The sequence below is a fragment of the Alternaria hordeiaustralica genome (assembly GCF_023758085.1).
Source record: "Alternaria hordeiaustralica strain BMP 2776 chromosome Unknown scaffold_1, whole genome shotgun sequence".
Lineage (NCBI taxonomy): Eukaryota > Fungi > Ascomycota > Dothideomycetes > Pleosporales > Pleosporaceae > Alternaria > Alternaria hordeiaustralica.
In genome coordinates, this window is record NW_026056773.1 from 3,938,504 (window position 1) to 3,956,471 (window position 17,968).

General features: G+C 53.4%; 7 protein-coding genes across 7 annotated transcripts; 3 read left to right on the top strand and 4 right to left on the bottom strand.

The window, feature by feature from the left end:
* Positions 1-801: 801 nt before the first annotated feature.
* J4E84_001274 (uncharacterized protein) lies at positions 802-3,173 on the top strand (the record flags this gene model as incomplete). The annotated part of the gene is made up of 2 exons (XM_049383907.1): positions 802-2,020; positions 2,074-3,173. 2 exons carry the CDS (start codon positions 802-804, stop codon positions 3,171-3,173), a joined length of 2,319 nt encoding a protein of 772 aa, XP_049249425.1.
* Positions 3,174-4,107: 934 nt separating this feature from the next.
* J4E84_001275 (uncharacterized protein) lies at positions 4,108-5,591 on the top strand (the record flags this gene model as incomplete). Its single annotated transcript, XM_049383908.1, has 2 exons — positions 4,108-4,164; positions 4,254-5,591. The coding sequence occupies 2 exons, from the start codon at positions 4,108-4,110 to the stop codon at positions 5,589-5,591; spliced, it is 1,395 nt and encodes a 464-aa protein (XP_049249426.1).
* Positions 5,592-7,091: 1,500 nt separating this feature from the next.
* Positions 7,092-8,561, bottom strand: J4E84_001276 (uncharacterized protein; the record flags this gene model as incomplete). The annotated part of the gene is made up of 1 exon (XM_049383909.1): positions 7,092-8,561. The coding sequence occupies one exon, from the start codon at positions 8,559-8,561 to the stop codon at positions 7,092-7,094; it is 1,470 nt and encodes a 489-aa protein (XP_049249427.1).
* An 873-nt stretch (positions 8,562-9,434) lies between these two features.
* Positions 9,435-10,463, bottom strand: J4E84_001277 (uncharacterized protein; the record flags this gene model as incomplete). Its single annotated transcript, XM_049383910.1, has 2 exons — positions 9,435-10,121; positions 10,173-10,463. 2 exons carry the CDS (start codon positions 10,461-10,463, stop codon positions 9,435-9,437), a joined length of 978 nt encoding a protein of 325 aa, XP_049249428.1.
* Positions 10,464-11,181: 718 nt separating this feature from the next.
* J4E84_001278 (uncharacterized protein) lies at positions 11,182-12,840 on the bottom strand (the record flags this gene model as incomplete). The annotated part of the gene is made up of 3 exons (XM_049383911.1): positions 11,182-11,255; positions 11,305-12,187; positions 12,238-12,840. The coding sequence occupies 3 exons, from the start codon at positions 12,838-12,840 to the stop codon at positions 11,182-11,184; spliced, it is 1,560 nt and encodes a 519-aa protein (XP_049249429.1).
* A 635-nt stretch (positions 12,841-13,475) lies between these two features.
* Positions 13,476-16,198, top strand: J4E84_001279 (uncharacterized protein; the record flags this gene model as incomplete). The annotated part of the gene is made up of 2 exons (XM_049383912.1): positions 13,476-13,746; positions 13,845-16,198. 2 exons carry the CDS (start codon positions 13,476-13,478, stop codon positions 16,196-16,198), a joined length of 2,625 nt encoding a protein of 874 aa, XP_049249430.1.
* Positions 16,199-16,597: 399 nt separating this feature from the next.
* J4E84_001280 (uncharacterized protein) lies at positions 16,598-17,647 on the bottom strand (the record flags this gene model as incomplete). The annotated part of the gene is made up of 1 exon (XM_049383913.1): positions 16,598-17,647. The coding sequence occupies one exon, from the start codon at positions 17,645-17,647 to the stop codon at positions 16,598-16,600; it is 1,050 nt and encodes a 349-aa protein (XP_049249431.1).
* Between the last annotated feature and the right edge of the window lie 321 nt (positions 17,648-17,968).

Sequence of the window (17,968 nt, forward strand, 5' to 3'; positions counted from 1 at the left end):
TCAGTGGGGTTATTTCGGCGAGAAACCAAAATTTCCTGGTGAGGGGCACGCGACAGGCGTTGGAGGACTGCGCTGGAGAGGCAATTGAAGAAGAAATTACGAGATACGTTGCGCTAGGTGTATAGAGCACCATGTCTTTGGCTGACTTGCATGTCGCATTATGGCCGTTCATTGGTGCTCGTTATGGAGTCATCGCTGCGCGCAAGGAACTAGACGCTCGGACTGCGATTCTACGCTAGTGCCGAACTAAAACTTATCAACATATTCTCTCACTCGCCCGCATTCTCTCTCCACACCAGCCCAAAGACGTTCAAGTCACACAGAAACATACCAGAAACACACAATAACCACATCTATACCCCTACCATCGTCGAGACAATGCCGCAGGCACTCGCTGAGCTCTAAACTCCTGGTGCAGCCCGCCCATGGGCTGCATCAGCCCGACAGCTCACGGAATTTCAACCTCTACGACGATACCAATACTACGACTGCGTGCAGTATCCCCTGCGCAATCTCGTCTCAACCAATTGGCAATCGTCTGGCCTGCGCCGCAAAACACCATCATTGTCATTACTACTTGCTCAACGCTTGAAGATCGACGAAACACCAAGGGCTCAGCATAGTTCGCCAGCCCTCCCCCTCAGTACACCAAAGATCCAGCCGACGAACGCTATCACCCCTTACGATTCCATATTCCGACCGGCCGCTCACTCCGACACCACCCCGACTTGTAACCATCACCCGCGACCCTTCACCACGCCTCCATCACTACAAAGACGAACTCCAAAGACATAACCGACCATGGCTCACCATACACACGCTCGGTCGCCTACTCTCGGTGGACATAACAACCAAGACCGCAAACTCGTACACGAGACTACTACAAACACCAACGGCAGTGACCAGCGCTCTGCCTCGCCAGACACAGTCGCAGGCAGCACACCCCGTACTCAAGGACGCGGCGGTGACCAGTCGGCTACCGAAGGTGCCGCGGAAGAAGACGACGAAGAGGACAGTAGCACTGCCAAAGACATCGAGCTCGACGACGAGACGGATGCGGATGTACCGGCCATGCCCTACAGCTATCGTAGGGGAGGCAAGGGCAAGGGAAAGCGCCCTTCTATCCGCGTCGAGCCTGCAGACGACGACGAGTCTCACGCCGAAGACGACGTGAACGAGACAGTGCTCATGCCCAACAAGCACCCGGTAAACCAGCTACTAATGAGTAACAAGAAGCGCACCTTTAGCAATCTCTCAAGCACATCAGTGCTGTTTGGTGACGATTCCACAGATCAAGAGTCGTTTCCCCGCCGAAAGCTGGCTAGGAAACTAAGCGCCGCCTCTAGCATACCGCTGTTGACCTACAAAGAAGACGACGAACCCCAAGTAAGCTATGAAAACGCTATTGAGAGCGACGATGAAGACTACAGCGGCGTCAACCTCGTCCCTGACGATGACGAGTCCGACATGGAGATGATGGAGCAACAAGAAGAGAGCTACATCCTCCAGGAAGAGCAACAAGCTACTACCCTTCTCAATGAGTATCGTGATGCTCGACGACTCAGTCTTGAGAGTTGTTTGAGCGACAACATCTTCGATGTCACTGTCCCATTAGACGATACGTTCATGGCAAGTCTTCCCGACTATGGGTTCACTCCCTTCTTCGAGCCAGATGCTCTCCCTGCATCCCCTGTTCCTATGGCCAAGAGAAAGTTTTCAGACGGCTCAGCCAAGCGCGTCCGCTTTGACGATGACGTTCAAGTATCAGATAGTTCCAGTTCGGAATCTTCAGAGCTCGACAGCAGTGTCTTCCCTGATCTCTTCATGGATCAAGATAAGATCCCTCCCAGTTTGCATCAACTTCTTGAGATGGACTACGATGATGACAACGGAGACATGGCTTCTCCGCAGTCCGACGCCTCCTTCTGGGACTTTGAGCAGGGCGAGTCGCGCATCACTCAAGTCGACAACTCGGAAGAATCCGATGGCGAGTCAACTGGCGAATCCAGTGGCTATGAGTGTATGGTAGTGCCCTATAATTGCTTTTACTCAATGACTAACGTTTCTCATCAGCTGACATTGGTGACACCACTGACGAAGAAGACTTTGGTACCGACATACTACCACGCACGCCTAAGCACTCTGTTCTACAGCGACCGGCCTCAGCACCGGGCTCGCGCGCTGCAACACCTAAGCCGTTTCAACGAAGCTCTCGTCCGATTGGCCGCCAAATTCCGCCAACTCGCGGCGTCTTCATCCACGACGAGTCTGACCAAGCCATTGCTGTCACTAACAGGTCGACTAAGGCTGTTGCATTCTACCGTCCACGCACGGTACTGATTCCGTGGATTCCTATGACCGATTACCAGAGTAGTACGAGCGGTACTGTCAACAACAGTCCTCGGAACTCCATTGCTCAACTCAACGCCTCCGACAGCGAGAACAGTAACGAAGTTTTCAACAACAATCTCAACACCGATATCATGCTTACTGGCATATTTGGGTCTGCTTCGGGCAATGACTTTGCTTTTGGAAACGAAAGCATTGGTCCCCCGGAGGCATTCTATCCCTTCGTAAGCATTTCTTCCAACGGTAACATGGGCCTCGTTGACGAAGATGAGGAGGGTTCTTCGAGTGATGAATACGATGAGGACCTCAACCTCGCCGACTTTTTGGAGATTGACACCGACGACACCGATGGAGATGAGTTCGACGATGAGTTCGACTTTACTGATGTGCCGGCTACACCGGCAAGCTCTAGCATGCCACATCCTGGCTCCACCCCAGCGGCACCTTCCTCTGTCACGCCCAACGCACGCGCACGGGCTACATCAGACCTTATGCTTCAGCACTTCGACCGTGGCGTCGTTACCGCTTTCCGCAGCAACCAGAACCGTTATCGCGATGTTGCTTCTCTGCCATCGGATCCTGCGGCGCGCGCCTCCGTTTCCCGCCCAGTTCGATCTGGCAAGTCCGCTGAGGCCCTGATAACTCCTCTACGAAAACGCACTCGGTCAAACAGAGTAGCCAAATCGCCTTTGAAGAACGGCACGACTATGAACCGCAGCTCACCCCTTTCCGGTGTCACCAAGGCTACATCGCGGTTACAAAAGTCGGTCATGGGCTCTCCCACCAAACCCCATGGACCTCCTAAGATGGGTAAATTCTCTTGAGTGTGTCACCACTCCACAACCCGACGTGCGGAAGATCGGACGATGGAACGACGAGTATCTGGATGGAAGCACCAGTAGTCTTCCACGGGGATGTACCGACGACTTTACGATAGCCACGACCTTTTGCCTTCTAGCTGTTTCAGCAGCTATGTTGTTATTACGCACGTTACATGCACTTGCATATTTCTCAAAAGTCCTTGGATCTTTGTTAGACGGTCCCGGATAAAAGTCGAGCGAGTCGCCTGGCCTTAGAGCGGAACTTTCCATGCGGCAACGCGACGGCATCGTCCGGCTAGTGCAGCCTTATTTGCGTCTTCACGAATTTCCTTTGTTTGGTCGGAGCGTTTTGGTTAAGTACAATGTGTTTTTACATCGATTTTCGCTATTCGTCTTGTTGCTTCCTTCACATGAGCCGAAGGTTTTCTGGGATGATACCACGTGTTTTGCGAGTACGATCTGTATGGGTTCTGCTTCCTCTGGCGTTTGGGTTCACGGTTTGGCAGACTGTTGACCTAATGGCGTTGAGGTCGATAGATGGCTCACAGTCACATCGCATTCGGGTCTCTTATGTATTTGGATTTGAATCGGACGGATGTATCGTGTAGGATTATTGGCATGGCAAGGGTAGTTTCTTGCTTAATCGAAACGTGTTCATCAACTTCATCGTGGACAAGCATGTGATCTGCAACAGTATTTCATGTGCCTCTAGATCTTCAAGCGACTCCCGGGTCCGTTACAGGTTCATCCTTCTGTTCCTGCATATGATGGCGCAATCATGGCGGGATGTCAGGATGCTGGCTGGGATGCTTAGCGTGGTGCGTCGTCTGTGCGCACCCTACGTCACACCCCGGCCCAGCTCCTCCCGCATGTGAAGATCGACGCGCTCGACATGCCAACACCAAGCCATGTAGGCGGCCGTTCCCACAAGACTGCGATGGAGAAACTCAAGGATGACTTTCGCGAGGATAGGTCACTTCTTCAGATCGCAACAGTAAGACCACCCACCCCACGACGCGCGCCATCGCGTTCTGCTGCAGCGAGTCCTGCACACATCCCACACGCATGCTCACCAGTACCTAGGACGCCATCCTTCTCCCCCTCCGCATAGCGACGTCGCCGGCCCTACTGCGAACCTATCTCCGCACGGTTCTCCTATTCATCACTTCGACCATTCTCTTCGCCTTCGCGGTCGTCGCATACTCGTCCTTCTACTACAACTACATACCCGTACGCGGCATCTCCGTACCCGTATACCTGCAATTCGACCACGGTCCCATAATACCCTACGCACACACGCAGTCAAATGGCGTACCGACTGGCAAGCCAGCAAAATGGCCGTATGGCCTCGCCAACATACCCGGCTTGGTGGACCGCCAGAAGTACGATGTCGTTGTCGAGATGGAAGTACCGCGCAGTGATACAAACCTGAAAGCGGGGAACTGGATGGTGGGATTGGAGTTCCGGGGTCCTACAACAATCGGCCAGGGTGTCAAACATCTACTCGGCTGGGATGAAGAGTGGAGTGTCGAAGACCATAGTCAGGGCGGTACACCCGGTGCCACGGCGGAGAAGGTCGTCACGGAAGGTGCTACGAGCGAGACACCTACGGTACTAGCCAGAAGTCGGAGACCAGTGCTTCTTACGTACCGAAGCCGGATACTCGAGATCATCTACAGGCTCATGCGGCTGCCACTGTATCTTATCGGCTGGCACACAGAATCCGAACACATCGAGATCAGCATGATGGAATCCGTCATGTTCGAACCGGGATACCGCAACATACCGTCTTCGCTTCGCTTGGAAATACGATCGAAACTCCCCCTCGAAGTCTACCGCGCCAGCGTACGCATCAGCGCCAGATTGGAAGGGTTCCGCTGGCTAATGTACCGATACTGGCTCACCAGCGCCATAGTCGGCATCCTCACATTCTGGGGCATGGAAATGGCCGTCTTGCTCTTCACATGGGGCGTTTTTACCCTGCTCTTCAGCAGTCCCAGTTCCAGTCCCCCATCCCAGGAAGATGCGCACCAACGTAAAATCAAGAAAGAAGAAGGCGAACCCTTCCCCAAACTCGAACACGGAGACAACACAGAACCAGGCACACCCTACAGCGACACTAGTCGTACTTTCCCCACTCTACCTTCTCAACAACCGCTCTCGTATAGCTCGCCCAGTCCGAAAGACGAACGGGATGAGCTTAGGCTGGAAGATATTCCTACGAGAGAGGAACAAGAAGCAGATGATGAAGAGGACGATGATTTTATTTTGGAGGAGCCGGTGCCGAGGGGCGTGGAGAGGGAGGGCGTGTTTACGGATTCGGGGATTGGGACTAGTTTGGAGAGTAGTGTTGAGAGGGGGTTGGCGAGACGGAGGAGTGGGAGGGGGAGTGCTGGTGGGAAGGACAAGGATGGGGGTTAGTTGCCGATGGGGGGTAATGGTAGTGGAAATGACATTAGGAGGGTGAGGCGGTGTGCGGCTTGTGAGGCGAAGGCTGCGAGGATGATGCGGTGAGGGAAGTTTGTGTGCTGTGGTAGAGGCTGTGTTGTAGGCGATATATCCATTCCTCTGTATTCATGCTATCTCTGTCCCCCGAGTACCTTCCACTATTACCCATCATTCTGCATCAACACCCTTGGTCCTCCTCATGGCACACCCAGCCTCTCTCAAACGTCCTTGTATACTGGTACAATTCCCTCGGGACACATTGGCATCTATAATCATGACCCGTTAGTCCATCTCTCCATACTGAAGGGGAAAAGAAAACAACTTACATAGATATTATCATTACAATAACTCGCACACCATTGAGGCATTGGAGCTCCCTGTGCCCACTTGTACCATAACGGGTCGCAGATGTTGCTGCATGTGTAGATGGAGCAGTAGGGTGTTGGCATGGAAAGTCTGGGTGGTGGGAGTACGCGAGCTACGTCCTTGCGTTGATTTGGCATGTGACTGAAATTTGGGGGTGAGGTGCCGATGGCGCAGAGGGGAAGCTTTTGGTGTGGGTTAGTATCCTTCCTTTTTTTCTTGGTAAAGGAAGCTTAGTTGATTATGAAAACTCACATCTTTGTCTCCCTGGCAGAGCATTTGACATGTTTCTGAACCAAGGAAACATGCGGATTTGCAGTTTACAAGCGAACACGGGGTACCGGATATACTGCTATGCTGTTCGGCTTGGGAGGCCAGTGGGCGGGCGGTGACCGTCAGGAGGGTGAGGAAGATGGTGGAGATTGTGAGCTTCATCTTGGTGGTTGGGGTGTGGTTGGTGGGTTGGCGGGTTGGTGAGGGTTTGTTGAAGTCTCTTTGGGAAATTTGGAAGTTGGTCAAGTTGGTTGAGTTTGGAATGGTTGGTGTGGAAAGAAGAGAGAGATGCGTAGGTTTATATAGTTCCTCAGCAACTCAGAACTATTTTTTCAAACTCATGAACTGGATGGAATACCTAGGTATTGTGCAGCTTAACTTTGGCTAAGCGAGTTAGCGTCCTGGGTCTTGCCATTACTCACTATAAGAAGCTGTATGAATGTTTGTTCTATGGGTTGCGTTCTATGATAGACGCGTTCTGTGTGGTTGGAGAAAAGTGCGTGTGCTGAGGAACCCTGGTTTACACACCCGAACCAAACTTGGACCATGGTGACGAATAATAACAACTACGACAGGGCCATCGCGCAGAGAGGGAAAGATCGGGAACCCTTGGTTCATGGACTTAGGAACAAGACTGTTGCAGTGGACTACACACGGGAAGTGTTGCTGTTGCAGATTAGAAAGGTTGAGAGCTACATCCTAGCAGCGGGCGACGCAGTTTCTTCGTTAAACTCGATGTAGGAGTCCGGCTAGAGAATCTAATATATCACCAAAAGAAACGCTATATACAAAACCCTCACATTCAAAACCAAACCCGCCACAATCCCAACCACCAGCCTAAAGCATAGGTCTCTCACTCGCCGGATCCAGCCCCTTCGCAAACTTCCTCTCAATCCTCTCCTTCCCCTTCTGCATAAACCCCTCCACCTCCTCAAACCGAATCTGCGTCAACCCCGTCTTAACATCCATCTCACTCCTCTCCACCGTCTTCGCCTTGATAAACACGCCATTACTTTCCATCTTCTTCCCTTCAACAACCTCTTTACAGAACTTAGCGTACTCGCTGAAATGCACAGCACTACTCGGAACACTCTCGAGCAACATCGCGAAGCAATGTGGCATAGCTTCGAAGTCGCGCCACACGACCGTCACACCCTGAGCGACGCACCGTTGCGCCATAACGGCATCTTCATCGCGTAGCATTTCTTCGCCGACGGAGAAGAATAGCGGGGGGCTTTTGCTCCAGTCTTTTGCGATGAGCGGGGAAACGAGGGGATGCATCAGCGCGCTTGCTTCGGCGTAGAAATCTGCGCGTGGGGGATCCGCCGGCCATACACCCTCGTCTTTGGGAAATTCTCTTGCGTCGGTTGAGCTAGGTGGGGGCAGGTAGTCGTATGTTACTGCGCCCTCGATAGAAGGTAGACTACGCGTGATGTCGAGCCAAGGGGACGCGAATGCCACACCAGCCGGTAAGGGGATTTCCACCTGCTTGCCGTGGAAATTGACACGAGGGGTTTGGCCAGCGGGCGTGCTGCGGTGGATTTGAAGGAGGAGTTGGAGGAGTGCCGTGCAGCATGTCCCGCCTGCTGAGTCGCCTCCGAAGACGATTTCGCTGGCGGGGATGGGGTCGTGGAAGGAGCCTGGGGGTGGGTGCAGGAGGGAGAGGTACGCCGTGAAACAGTCTAGCAAGGCGGACGGGAAGGGGCCTTGTGGTGAGAGGCGGTATCGCACTGAGAAAACGCGACCGCCTGTTTCTTTCGCCAGGCGACCCGTTAGAGGTCGTGATGTCGCTGGGTCGAGAAGGTACATTGCGCCGCCGTGGAAATAAAGGAGTGTGACCTTGCTCGTCGTTTCTTTCATGAGGTTCTCGTATTTATCCTTTTCGCTCATGTCGGCGGGTTCGGGTTCGTCGTCTTTTGCGGAGGCGCGGTAGCCGTCCCATTCTGCTTCTAGAGGGCGCTGCTCTGGCTTCGTCCATTGCTCTTCCCCGGTGCTCATGTCGTCGATGGCTTTGAACATTATTTGTCGGATGTCGTCTTCTTGTGGTACATCTAGTTTGACTTTGCTGACCCAAATTTTGCCTTTGACGCCCGGGTCTTTGCAGGTTAGACGCTGCAGCTTTGAGATGGGCGTTGGTGTTGAGTTGGGGCCCATCATGTCGCGGAGCATGTTCACTGTGATTTCCGTCTTCAGATCCCACTTTGAACTCGTCGGCGACATGGATAGAGAGTGCCATAGTGCTGTCTTCAATAGAAACGGTGTTTTGGGAAGCAGAAGCTTGAGCAAGGCTGAAGGTGAAGCGTCCATGTTGGCGATGTTCCGCGGAGGCGTTGACTCAAGTCTTAGGTCTCGAAGACTGTGAACGTGATCGAAAATCACACTTTTATTCTTTTGGAGGTTAGAAAATTGGATTTTCGAGGGTTCCCAGGCTATACTCAAGGTTAAAGGAGAGAAGGAAGTGACTTTAGTGGCAAACAGGCAGTCTTGACGTCGCGCTACTAGACCAACGCGGCATATAACGATGCCTCGGCACGAGTCATGATCTCATGCACGATATACGGTCTATACGCCCACGTGGGGGAATCTATGAAGACCCGCAAGCCGCAGCGATTGACGCTAGCTGTCCTTCCAGAAGATCAATCTTTCTTGATGTCTTTGGTACGATGAGATGTTTATTGCATGTATTGGAGACGAGACCTTCACCGCCCCCTCCTCGTTCTCCCCCACCCACCCGGACTCCGTCGCTGGCAGTAGTGCAAATGATCAATCACATGCCGCAGCATCTACACAGAGTCTGCAATATTTGCTCCATAATTGAGAAAACACGTCGCGTTACTGTCTAATCATCAATAGTATTCAAGTACTATGCGCATACCTAGGTAGTAATAATGTGTTATGCGGGTTAGTGGTATCTTCCCATGTCGCCTTGTACCAACCAAACGCCTAATACCTCAATTCCCTAAACAGACGATACTATAAGCCATATCCTTCTTCTTCGTCCCAAAGCGGGGTTCGTGTCCATGGCAATCCATTCGCCAAGAAGCCAGCAGTCTCGTCGTCGATCATCGAATCACGACGAGAGCGTTGAGCTTCTGGGCCTGGCGATGGTGGTTTCTGATAATGGATCTTGAATCCGGCGCGCTTGGCCAAGCTGATGATTCTCCGTCCTTGGAGTGTCTTCTACCCATCCAGTTCACCCTCTTCACTGCCCCTCTCCGTCACGTTGCCATCACCCGTGCCGTTGGCAGGAGGTTGGCTTTGGCTTGTCGCCTGTACGCCTTCCATACCGTCGGGCGTGTCTCCGAAGTCGATGCCGTCCTCTGGTGTCCGGAGCCCTGCGTACATGGAGGGTTCTCCATCTTTGTCTGGCGACTTCTCGTACAGATCCGCCATGAGGTTGCAGGCTCTCCGAATGTCGCGCAACTGGACATGTTGTATCTCCCACCATGGCTTTCCGTCGTCGTCTCCTAGCTCTACCTCCGCCATACGCGCGCCGGCGTATAGCGATGCTGCGGCGATCGCTCGCGATGTGAACAACAGGCACATTTGTGTGGACGTCGAGTCGGAAAGGAAGGCCCAGGCTGAGTTGCGCAGCTTCTTGTTGTGCTCGACTCCGTAGTACTTCATCATGTCGTACATGGTCTTGTATGGTGATTCCACGTTAAGATCGAAGCACAAGGCTTCGAGTAGGACGTCTTCGCTGTACAGGATTGTGTCGCGCCATTTCCAAAAGTCTTTGGTCTGCTCGTCGACGAGCTTGTTGGGATCCTTGAGCGCGACCCGGACGCATGAAACAACGAGTTCTTTCATCTTGCGACAGTTTTCTTCGACTTTCGTCGCGAGGAATAACGCGGTTGCGGCGATTTGCTGGTGAAGTTAGACGCGTTTCAATCGCATTTATCCGGAAGGGAGACTTACATAGTGGTGGAGTGGCTTATAACCCGGCCGTGGCTTCAAACTCATTCGCATCAGATAGCGATTGAAGAAGACGGCCGCTGTACTAAGCGTGGTTTGTGGTAACTTGAGCATCATGCCCACCTGCAATATAAACCCGACGCCCTTCCGTCGTAGTGTGCGCTCCTCCTCAGCGGGCATGCCATCGCATATCGACGGCGCCAGTAGCAGTTCTTCTTCGGTGAAAATCCACTGCATCTCGGCTTCGATGACGGCCGGCGGTGGCGGTCTGGGGGGCTCACGCTGCGGCGCCATCGCGCTGCTGGCGGTCGATACCATCACCGAGGGTTGTAGCACTAGAGGTTGTGTTTCGATGCGCGATTGTGGTGGTACAGATGGCGCGCAAAGGATATGTTCCGATCCGGTATGGCGTCCCCGTCGTCGCTGATGGATATGTTAGACGACAGTTGCAGAGTACGGTGAGGGGTTTTGAAGTGGCGTGAGAATTTGCGTGTGGTCGGGTGAATAGTGAAAGGCGACAATAGCAGCGGTATTGTCCGTCAAGGCGCACCCATTGAAGCTTGAGAGCTGCAAGGGCCAACGGCTCTCTTCCGCGGCGAGTGCAGGGGTCACTTCCGTCAACCTCCATCACCCCAACCTTAGAACGCCGAAGGCTAGCAGCACCACGCTCGGCAGCCCCAGAGCCCGTGTTGTAACTAAAAGCTTGTGTGCTGTCAGATAGTCTGGGCATGAAACGAATTGAGCATGTTTCAAGCAAGAGAGACTCAAACGCCGTTTCGAACTGTCAAGTCGCACATGAAACTACTATCAAATGTCAACTGTGAGAGATATATTGTACCTCGTTCTCTGTGTGAGAACGCCTGACCGTCCCCAATCGTGCCATGTTGATTTTAGGTACAATTAATATTACATAGGTGAGTCAACATAAGATAGAGATAGTTTGACCGCAACCCGAGACGTCTATATCCGACCCGCCATACGCGCCGTGCAATGCTGGAAGTGTGCATCTTGCTCAAGATGAGTAGAACGCTTCGAATGTGTAGATGATACCGAAAACGAGGAAAGCAATCGCTCCACCAAGCGTGACTGTCACGAGTTAGCATTACGTCAAGAACGAGGGATTGGACATGCTTACCATTGCGCATGCTGATCTTTCCAGCAATGGCGCGGCCACCGATGACTGCGCCTGCAGTACACAGCCCGTGGCCAACTACAGCGCCGGCAGTGACATACCAGTAGTCAGATCCAGCAGCCATGGCAACAGTCGCAATTTGACTGCGATCACCCCACTCTCCGAGGAAAGTCATAACAAATGTCTGTACCCACGCAGGGCTAAGGAGGAGGGAAAAGAGGTTGTTCACAGCGCCCAAGGTGCCACTCATGGAGCCTCCGCGCGGTGAAGGCATTCGATCGGGGGAGCTGGAAGGGCTGCGGGCTGGGGCAGGTAGTCGCGAGTTGGATCGGGAGCGTCGCACACCACGACCAGACTCGAGGGCATACGGAGAGATGGAGGATTTCCGGCGGTTTTGGTGTCGGGCAAGCTGTTCCTTCTCTTCAAGCTCCTGCTCGACTTCAGCCATTTCCTCGCCCACGCCATCGTCTGGGCTCATAGCGAGACCCTCTCTTATGAGGTTGACACCGAATACAAGGAAAAGAGCAGCCGCAGCGAAGTGTGTGAAGCGTTCCGAGAGGAGCGCGGGGACGGCGTGGCCCATGACAGCAGAAAGAATTGTCATGACGACCAGAGCGGAGTAGGCGGCAGAGAAGACGAGGAGCCGAGGGTGTCGCATAGCCATGAGCGCCGCAACGAGGAATGTTTTGTCCCCAATTTCCGAGACGATAATCATAGTGAAAGCGAGTATGAAGGAATGGAAAGGTTGTACGGCGCCGGCGTCAACATCGTCGAGTGTCGAAGAGGGTGTCTTGGGTGGTGAAGTGTCTAGGGGATCTTTGGTAGAGACAGAGCCTGGAACAGGAAGAGGGTTGTCGTGGAGGGAGTCGGGAAGGTCGGTGGGTTTCTATAGCGCAATTAATACAGTATTATCAGCTTGAAAATATCGCGGCTCACCTCAAGTCCGCCAGCACCGAGCACACGAGTGGTGCTTGCAGTCTCTACAGCGTCTCCACTCAATTGCTTCTGGTCGGCAGGATGGGCGGGAGCCTCCTTTGGCGACTCGGGAACCTGTTCCATTTTCTCCCCCGTTTTCTCCTCGTGTGCCAGTCGCTCCTTGTCCTTTGCCGACACTCCACCCTCGGTGCCTGTGCTGCCAGTGGCCGGTTTCCGTGCCGGGTCCTGCATGACGCTCTTGTCGCCATCCTTGACGTCCTCTACAAGCACAGTCTCCGCAGAAGCGCCAGGCTTCTTGGCTGCTCCGAGATCTTCGACAACGTTGGGAGCCTTCTTCCCTTTGTATTTTGGATCGTCGTCCACGTATGGCCCGGCGTGAGGCTTGCCGTCTAGCCCATCGACAGGCGCATCTTTCGTTCCTTTTGGAACCGCTGTCGGGGCGAGTGAGGCATCAGGCGAGTAGGTGGCTTGGGTGTAGGCTGGCACAACGGCCCGCGCGACTGGCTTGTCGTCTGATGTGTCTACGGCAATGGATGTGGCGAGAACTCGTAAAGCGGGTAGGAGGAGAAGCAAAGTGTGCGGTCGTGGCTGTCGTAACCTCATGATGAATGCGATTCGAAGGGGAGCAGGGGTGCGGTGCGGCGAAGGTAAGAAACGGCGACGGTAATGGGAAGCGCCCAGAGATAATCCAAGGGCTGCAAAGAGTGACGAGAATAGAAGAGGTTGTTGTGAAGGAAACGTGGATGTTTCGCCAAGTTTTATTGAACAGAACGGTGTAGGGGTCACTCTGATGTTGAGGCGTGTAAAGCAAGTCGAAGACGACCGAGATGCGCGCAGGGGGTGCGTGCAGACAGCCCACGTAATATATCCACGCCTACGTAAACCACAACGAGGGCTAGTTAAGGGGCCTTTCTGTCCGGAAGCCTGTGGGGAAGACCGGAAACATGGTGCAAATGCCGTGGTTCCGTCTCGAACTCAAACGCTTCGTATTCACATCCGTTCTGCACAGCTGGCCCCTTCTCCGTGCTGCGCCTTGAATGCTGAGGCCCACCCAGGCCCCAAACGGCGATCCACGGCACTAGTCACGTGAGCACCCGTCGAGTCGCCTTAGTCAGCCACCTTCGCGGACCGTTGGCGTAAACAAGCCCGCATCCGCATCAACGCTACTGACATCACACCTCACCCAACCTACGTCGCATGTAATACCAGCCGAGTCCACGCGTTCCTACGACACTATCATGGCCGACCGCAGAAGTGTGCGGTCTGCAAGCCGGCGCAAAACACCTACTCCACAACCACCGGCCAATGCGCCTGCACAACAATTCGGACGCGCATCGCGAGCGAGAAGTTTGCGCAGCGCCAGTCGCGAAGTAGAGGATTTTATCGACATCCAGAAGCCCACACGTCGAAGCGCGCGACAAGCGAGCGTGACTACGAACGATGGAAGTGAACATGAGGCACCAAAGGCGCGCAACACAAAGCGCAAACCCGCGAAAGAGCTGTTGGGAGGTTAGTAGCCACAGCCCAGTTGCTCGCTTGCGCAGTTCCAAGTAGCGCAATATTCACTACTGGCTAGACAGAGCTCAAGCTAATTACGCATGCGCCAGACCTCACAGTGGTTGAGGAAATAGACACCGAGATTGCCCTTGAGGAAGACGAAGTCCCAGGTACACCAGCGCGCACCGAGCCTGACGTAACCTTCCGCTCACCGGGCGCCGCCTCCGAGATGTCCGGAACCACTGCCATCACCTCCTTCAGCATGATAGAGGCCGAATTCCTGGAGCCCAGATACATCGTCAAGCATCTGCGCAAGCTATGCGAGGCTACAGAGGATTTTCTGGAGCACATTGCGCCAAATCACGCGGCAATAGACGATGATCTGCAAAACATACAAGAGATGCGAAAACCCGGCTCAGTCTACAGCAAAGATTACCAGGACTTCGAAGACGAACTGAACACGCAGTTGAAGCATTACAAAGGCGAAGAACACAGCTACATACACATCAGAGCAATTCACCGCGCTCTTTTTGGGACAAGTGAGGATGTCACAGCATCACAGAGTGGCCTCGATCTGATCCTCTACCTCACCAATCTACTGGTGTTAGCGAAGCAGATAATGCATTCAGATCGAGATGATAAGAGTATGTGGGATGTACTACGACAACTAGACATTTCGTTCCCGACTCAGTTTCTGCAGTCGCTCGATTCGGACGCGCAACAGTCAGCTGCAGGAGAGAGTGCGCTATACAATGAGACCTTTGAGCTTGCGCTAGAACTGCGGACACAACTAGCAATACTCGTCCTTCAGAAATCGACCGACAACCCCAGCTTTGATCCCACAGAAACAATGGAGGAGGTCTTCTTTCGGTCTGACTCGTCACAGTCGGTAGAAGCTGGCTCGCCGATCCGTGGGTGGAGCACAGCAGCTTTGGGCGGTGACGAATCAGCGCTACCCGAAGAATTCGAGGACCAGATTGTGACCCGAGTAGACCAGATCCGAGCCTCTTTCTTCTGGGATGGGCAAGATAGCCAAGCTGTTGACTTGCAACAACTTAAGTCAAACTTTCCGTGGGTGGCAACTGTTCTTCGCCTGTTAGATTGGGTGCGTCTTCGGCACAAGGAACTCAAAACGACCGTCGATAATCTTGGAGGACCAAACACTATCATGCGTAACCTCAAAGAAGCCCTAGAGGAACCTCAGCACGTCACTCAAACAGCGCCATCTGCTCCACGAGAATCATTGCGTAAAAAACGAACTTCGTTTGGACGAGACAGGCGGCGCAGTAGCCGTAAATTTGACCCAAATGCGAAGGTGGATTTGCGTGCTATTGATGTTTTGAAAGAGAAAGAACGTGATTCGGGTGTACATCTGGAACTCGCGGCTTCTCAGCCTGATCGTGAAGAGACTCTTGTTCAGCAACCAGTTGAGGAGATGGAGAATGAGCAACCGGGAATGGACGACCAGCCACAAGACGAACAACAGACCATGGTCGGAAGCGACACGGCTTCTCAGCAGGAGCATGAGGATATTCCTCAAGCGATCGAAAAAGTGCAGAACGAGCAGCCAAGGACGGAAGACCAACAGGATAATATGCAGGTGGTAGATGAAAGCGACGGACCGCAGCAGCCCGATGAGGAGCAGTCTGAACAGCAACAACCCCGACAACAAACGGCGGAAGAAAACGGAATAGAAGAGCCCGAAGAACCAGTCGAAGAGCAGGTCGAAGCACCTCAAGCATCAGGCCCACCGCAAAGCTCAGCAGCTCTACTAAAAGCTCTAAAGGCTGTTCCAAAGCCGCAGAAAGAGAACCGCCCAGTATCAATATTCGATCGCCAACCAACAGCACAGCGCATCGAATTCGGCGACGGCTTCGACAGCACCCAGCCAACACCTGGCCCGTCAAATACAGCCAAAGGAAAGCAACCCGCATTGCCATCCCCACGCAAACGTAAGCGCGTAATCGACATCTCCGACTCAGAATCCGACGAATTCGAAACCGCAGACCGCGGCTTCCGTGCCCCAGAACGGCGTCGCAACGCGCCCGTCTCAAAGAAACAGCGCACCGCAGAACCCATACCCTCTTCCTCCGCAGCACCAACTAGCCACCAGCCCCCTCCCCGCCCAGAATCCGAACAAGAAGAATCAATCTCCGAAATCTCTGCGCCCTCCATGTCCGAAGAACCGCCCTCGTCAACCTGGCCCGACCAACGGCGACTCGCAAAAGAAAACCGCGCTCTCGAAGTCACCACGCAAGAACGGGCGGCCGAACGCAAAGGCCGCCAGAAGTGGACGGACGACGAGGAAGACGCGCTGATACAGTATATGAACATGTACCGGGGGAAATACTCGAAGATTCTGCAGCATGATCAGGATGATCATGGGCCGAGGAGGTTGATCAATAGGAATCAGGTTAATTTGAAGGATAAGGCGAGGACGATGGCTTTGCATATGATCAGGTAAGTTACCTTCTTCTCTCCCTTCATGACAGGGACTGAAAGCATGGAATGATTATGCTAACATATTGTTTAGATCTGGAGCTGGACTAAGACCAGGTTTTGAGATGATTATCCACCCGGGTATGAAGGAAGGCAAAGCTTTGATGGCCGCTGGGTGGGTAATGCATGAAGATGGATCTTGGGAAAGGGCTGCTAGATGATCTTTGAAGGTTTGTCCGATTGGATATCTGGGACAAAGGCGTTTTTTGGTTGAATATTCTTGATACCCACCGTCGCCATATCGGGCGTTTTACTCAATCGTACAGTTGTTAGTTCTCAGACATTTATTTGCCTTGGTTACCAGGCAGTGTCCTTGACTTCACACCTCTTTCCACCTCCCTTCGTCTATGAATGATTGAGACCATCAAACCATCTCCCTCCACCTAACCCCCCACTCCCCCTTCGCAAAACTACTCTCAACAACCACGCCCTTCATAACAGCCTCACACTTCTTCTTCTCACTCTCCCCCTCAACGCTAAACCCAAACGCACACCCCCTCCTCGCCGCCTTGCGCACCATCTCCCTCTCATCCGCTTTCCGCTGCCCCTCCCTCCGCTTCAACTTCATCTCATCGGTCTCCTCGATGCGTTCGGCCCAGCCTTTTTCTCCGCCCACGCTGCCGTTGACGTCGTTTTGCGCTTGGGGTGGGCGCACTTTTCCGCCGCCGTAGCCGTATTCGACTGTGTCGGGAAGAGCGGAGGGATCCGCGTCTGCGTCTGTGGAAGAGGCTGTTTTGGTGGGTTCGAGGACTATGCCGCCTTCGGCTTCGGCGTCGGAATCTGATACGCTTTCCTCGTCGCTGGTGTAGTCTTGTGGAGGTTGCTGTGGTGCAGATGATGCGTCTGTCGTGGCTGTAGTGGCAGGTGTACTGGATGCAGGTTGATCGACCATATCCACGCTCTTCCAATCCTCGGGCTTCTCGACTACGAAACGCGCTTTACGGTTCTTCCGTCGGCCGTATACTTTCTCGGGGTCTTTTTCCCGCTGGAACACTATCTCTTCTACTGTACCGCATTCGATGATGATTCTAGTTTCTCCTTTGACGGTTTTGGATGGCTTTTTCTTATGCTTCTTCTCGCCTTTTCCGAATTTAGCATCGTCATTCACAGCTTCTGATTCTCCATTGTTCTTGACGGGGTCTGCTCCGGCGTTTTCTTTTAGTGATTCTGGTGACGCGCCGTTGAGAAGGGCGGCGAATGTGGCTTCGATCTTGCGGTCGGTGGGACCTGGTTTGCTATTTCGGCATCGTGCTGAGCAGTACTTGACTGCCGTTGCGTTTTGAGTCTTGCGGCGCTCGCTGATTACGCGCCCGCAGCTGTGGCAGTAGGGTACTGTGTCGCCGACGGTGAGGTAGAGGGGGGGTGGGGTGACGGCGTGCTTGCTGGGCCGCGACCAAGAGTCCATCCATGACATCTTGCTGAAGTTTATGGTAGATTGTAGTGGTAACGATCGGTATAGCTTATTCAAGCGTAAAATATGGGGTTGCCGTCGTGTGAATGTACGGTAGAAGAATGTCGTGCTTGTGAAGTTGGTAGAGAGGGTACGAGCGCACGACGTCATCGGCTGTTACCTACCTGGTACGTGGGTGTATGCAGGTACGAGACTATGGACTGTGCCGCAGGAAGGCGTGAACGGGTGAAGCTCGAATCATGTACATTTTGCAGCTAAGAGTTGAAGTCTATAATGACGTACTCGAATTGAAGTTTCCTACCTGTGCACTTGGGGTGGCTGCAC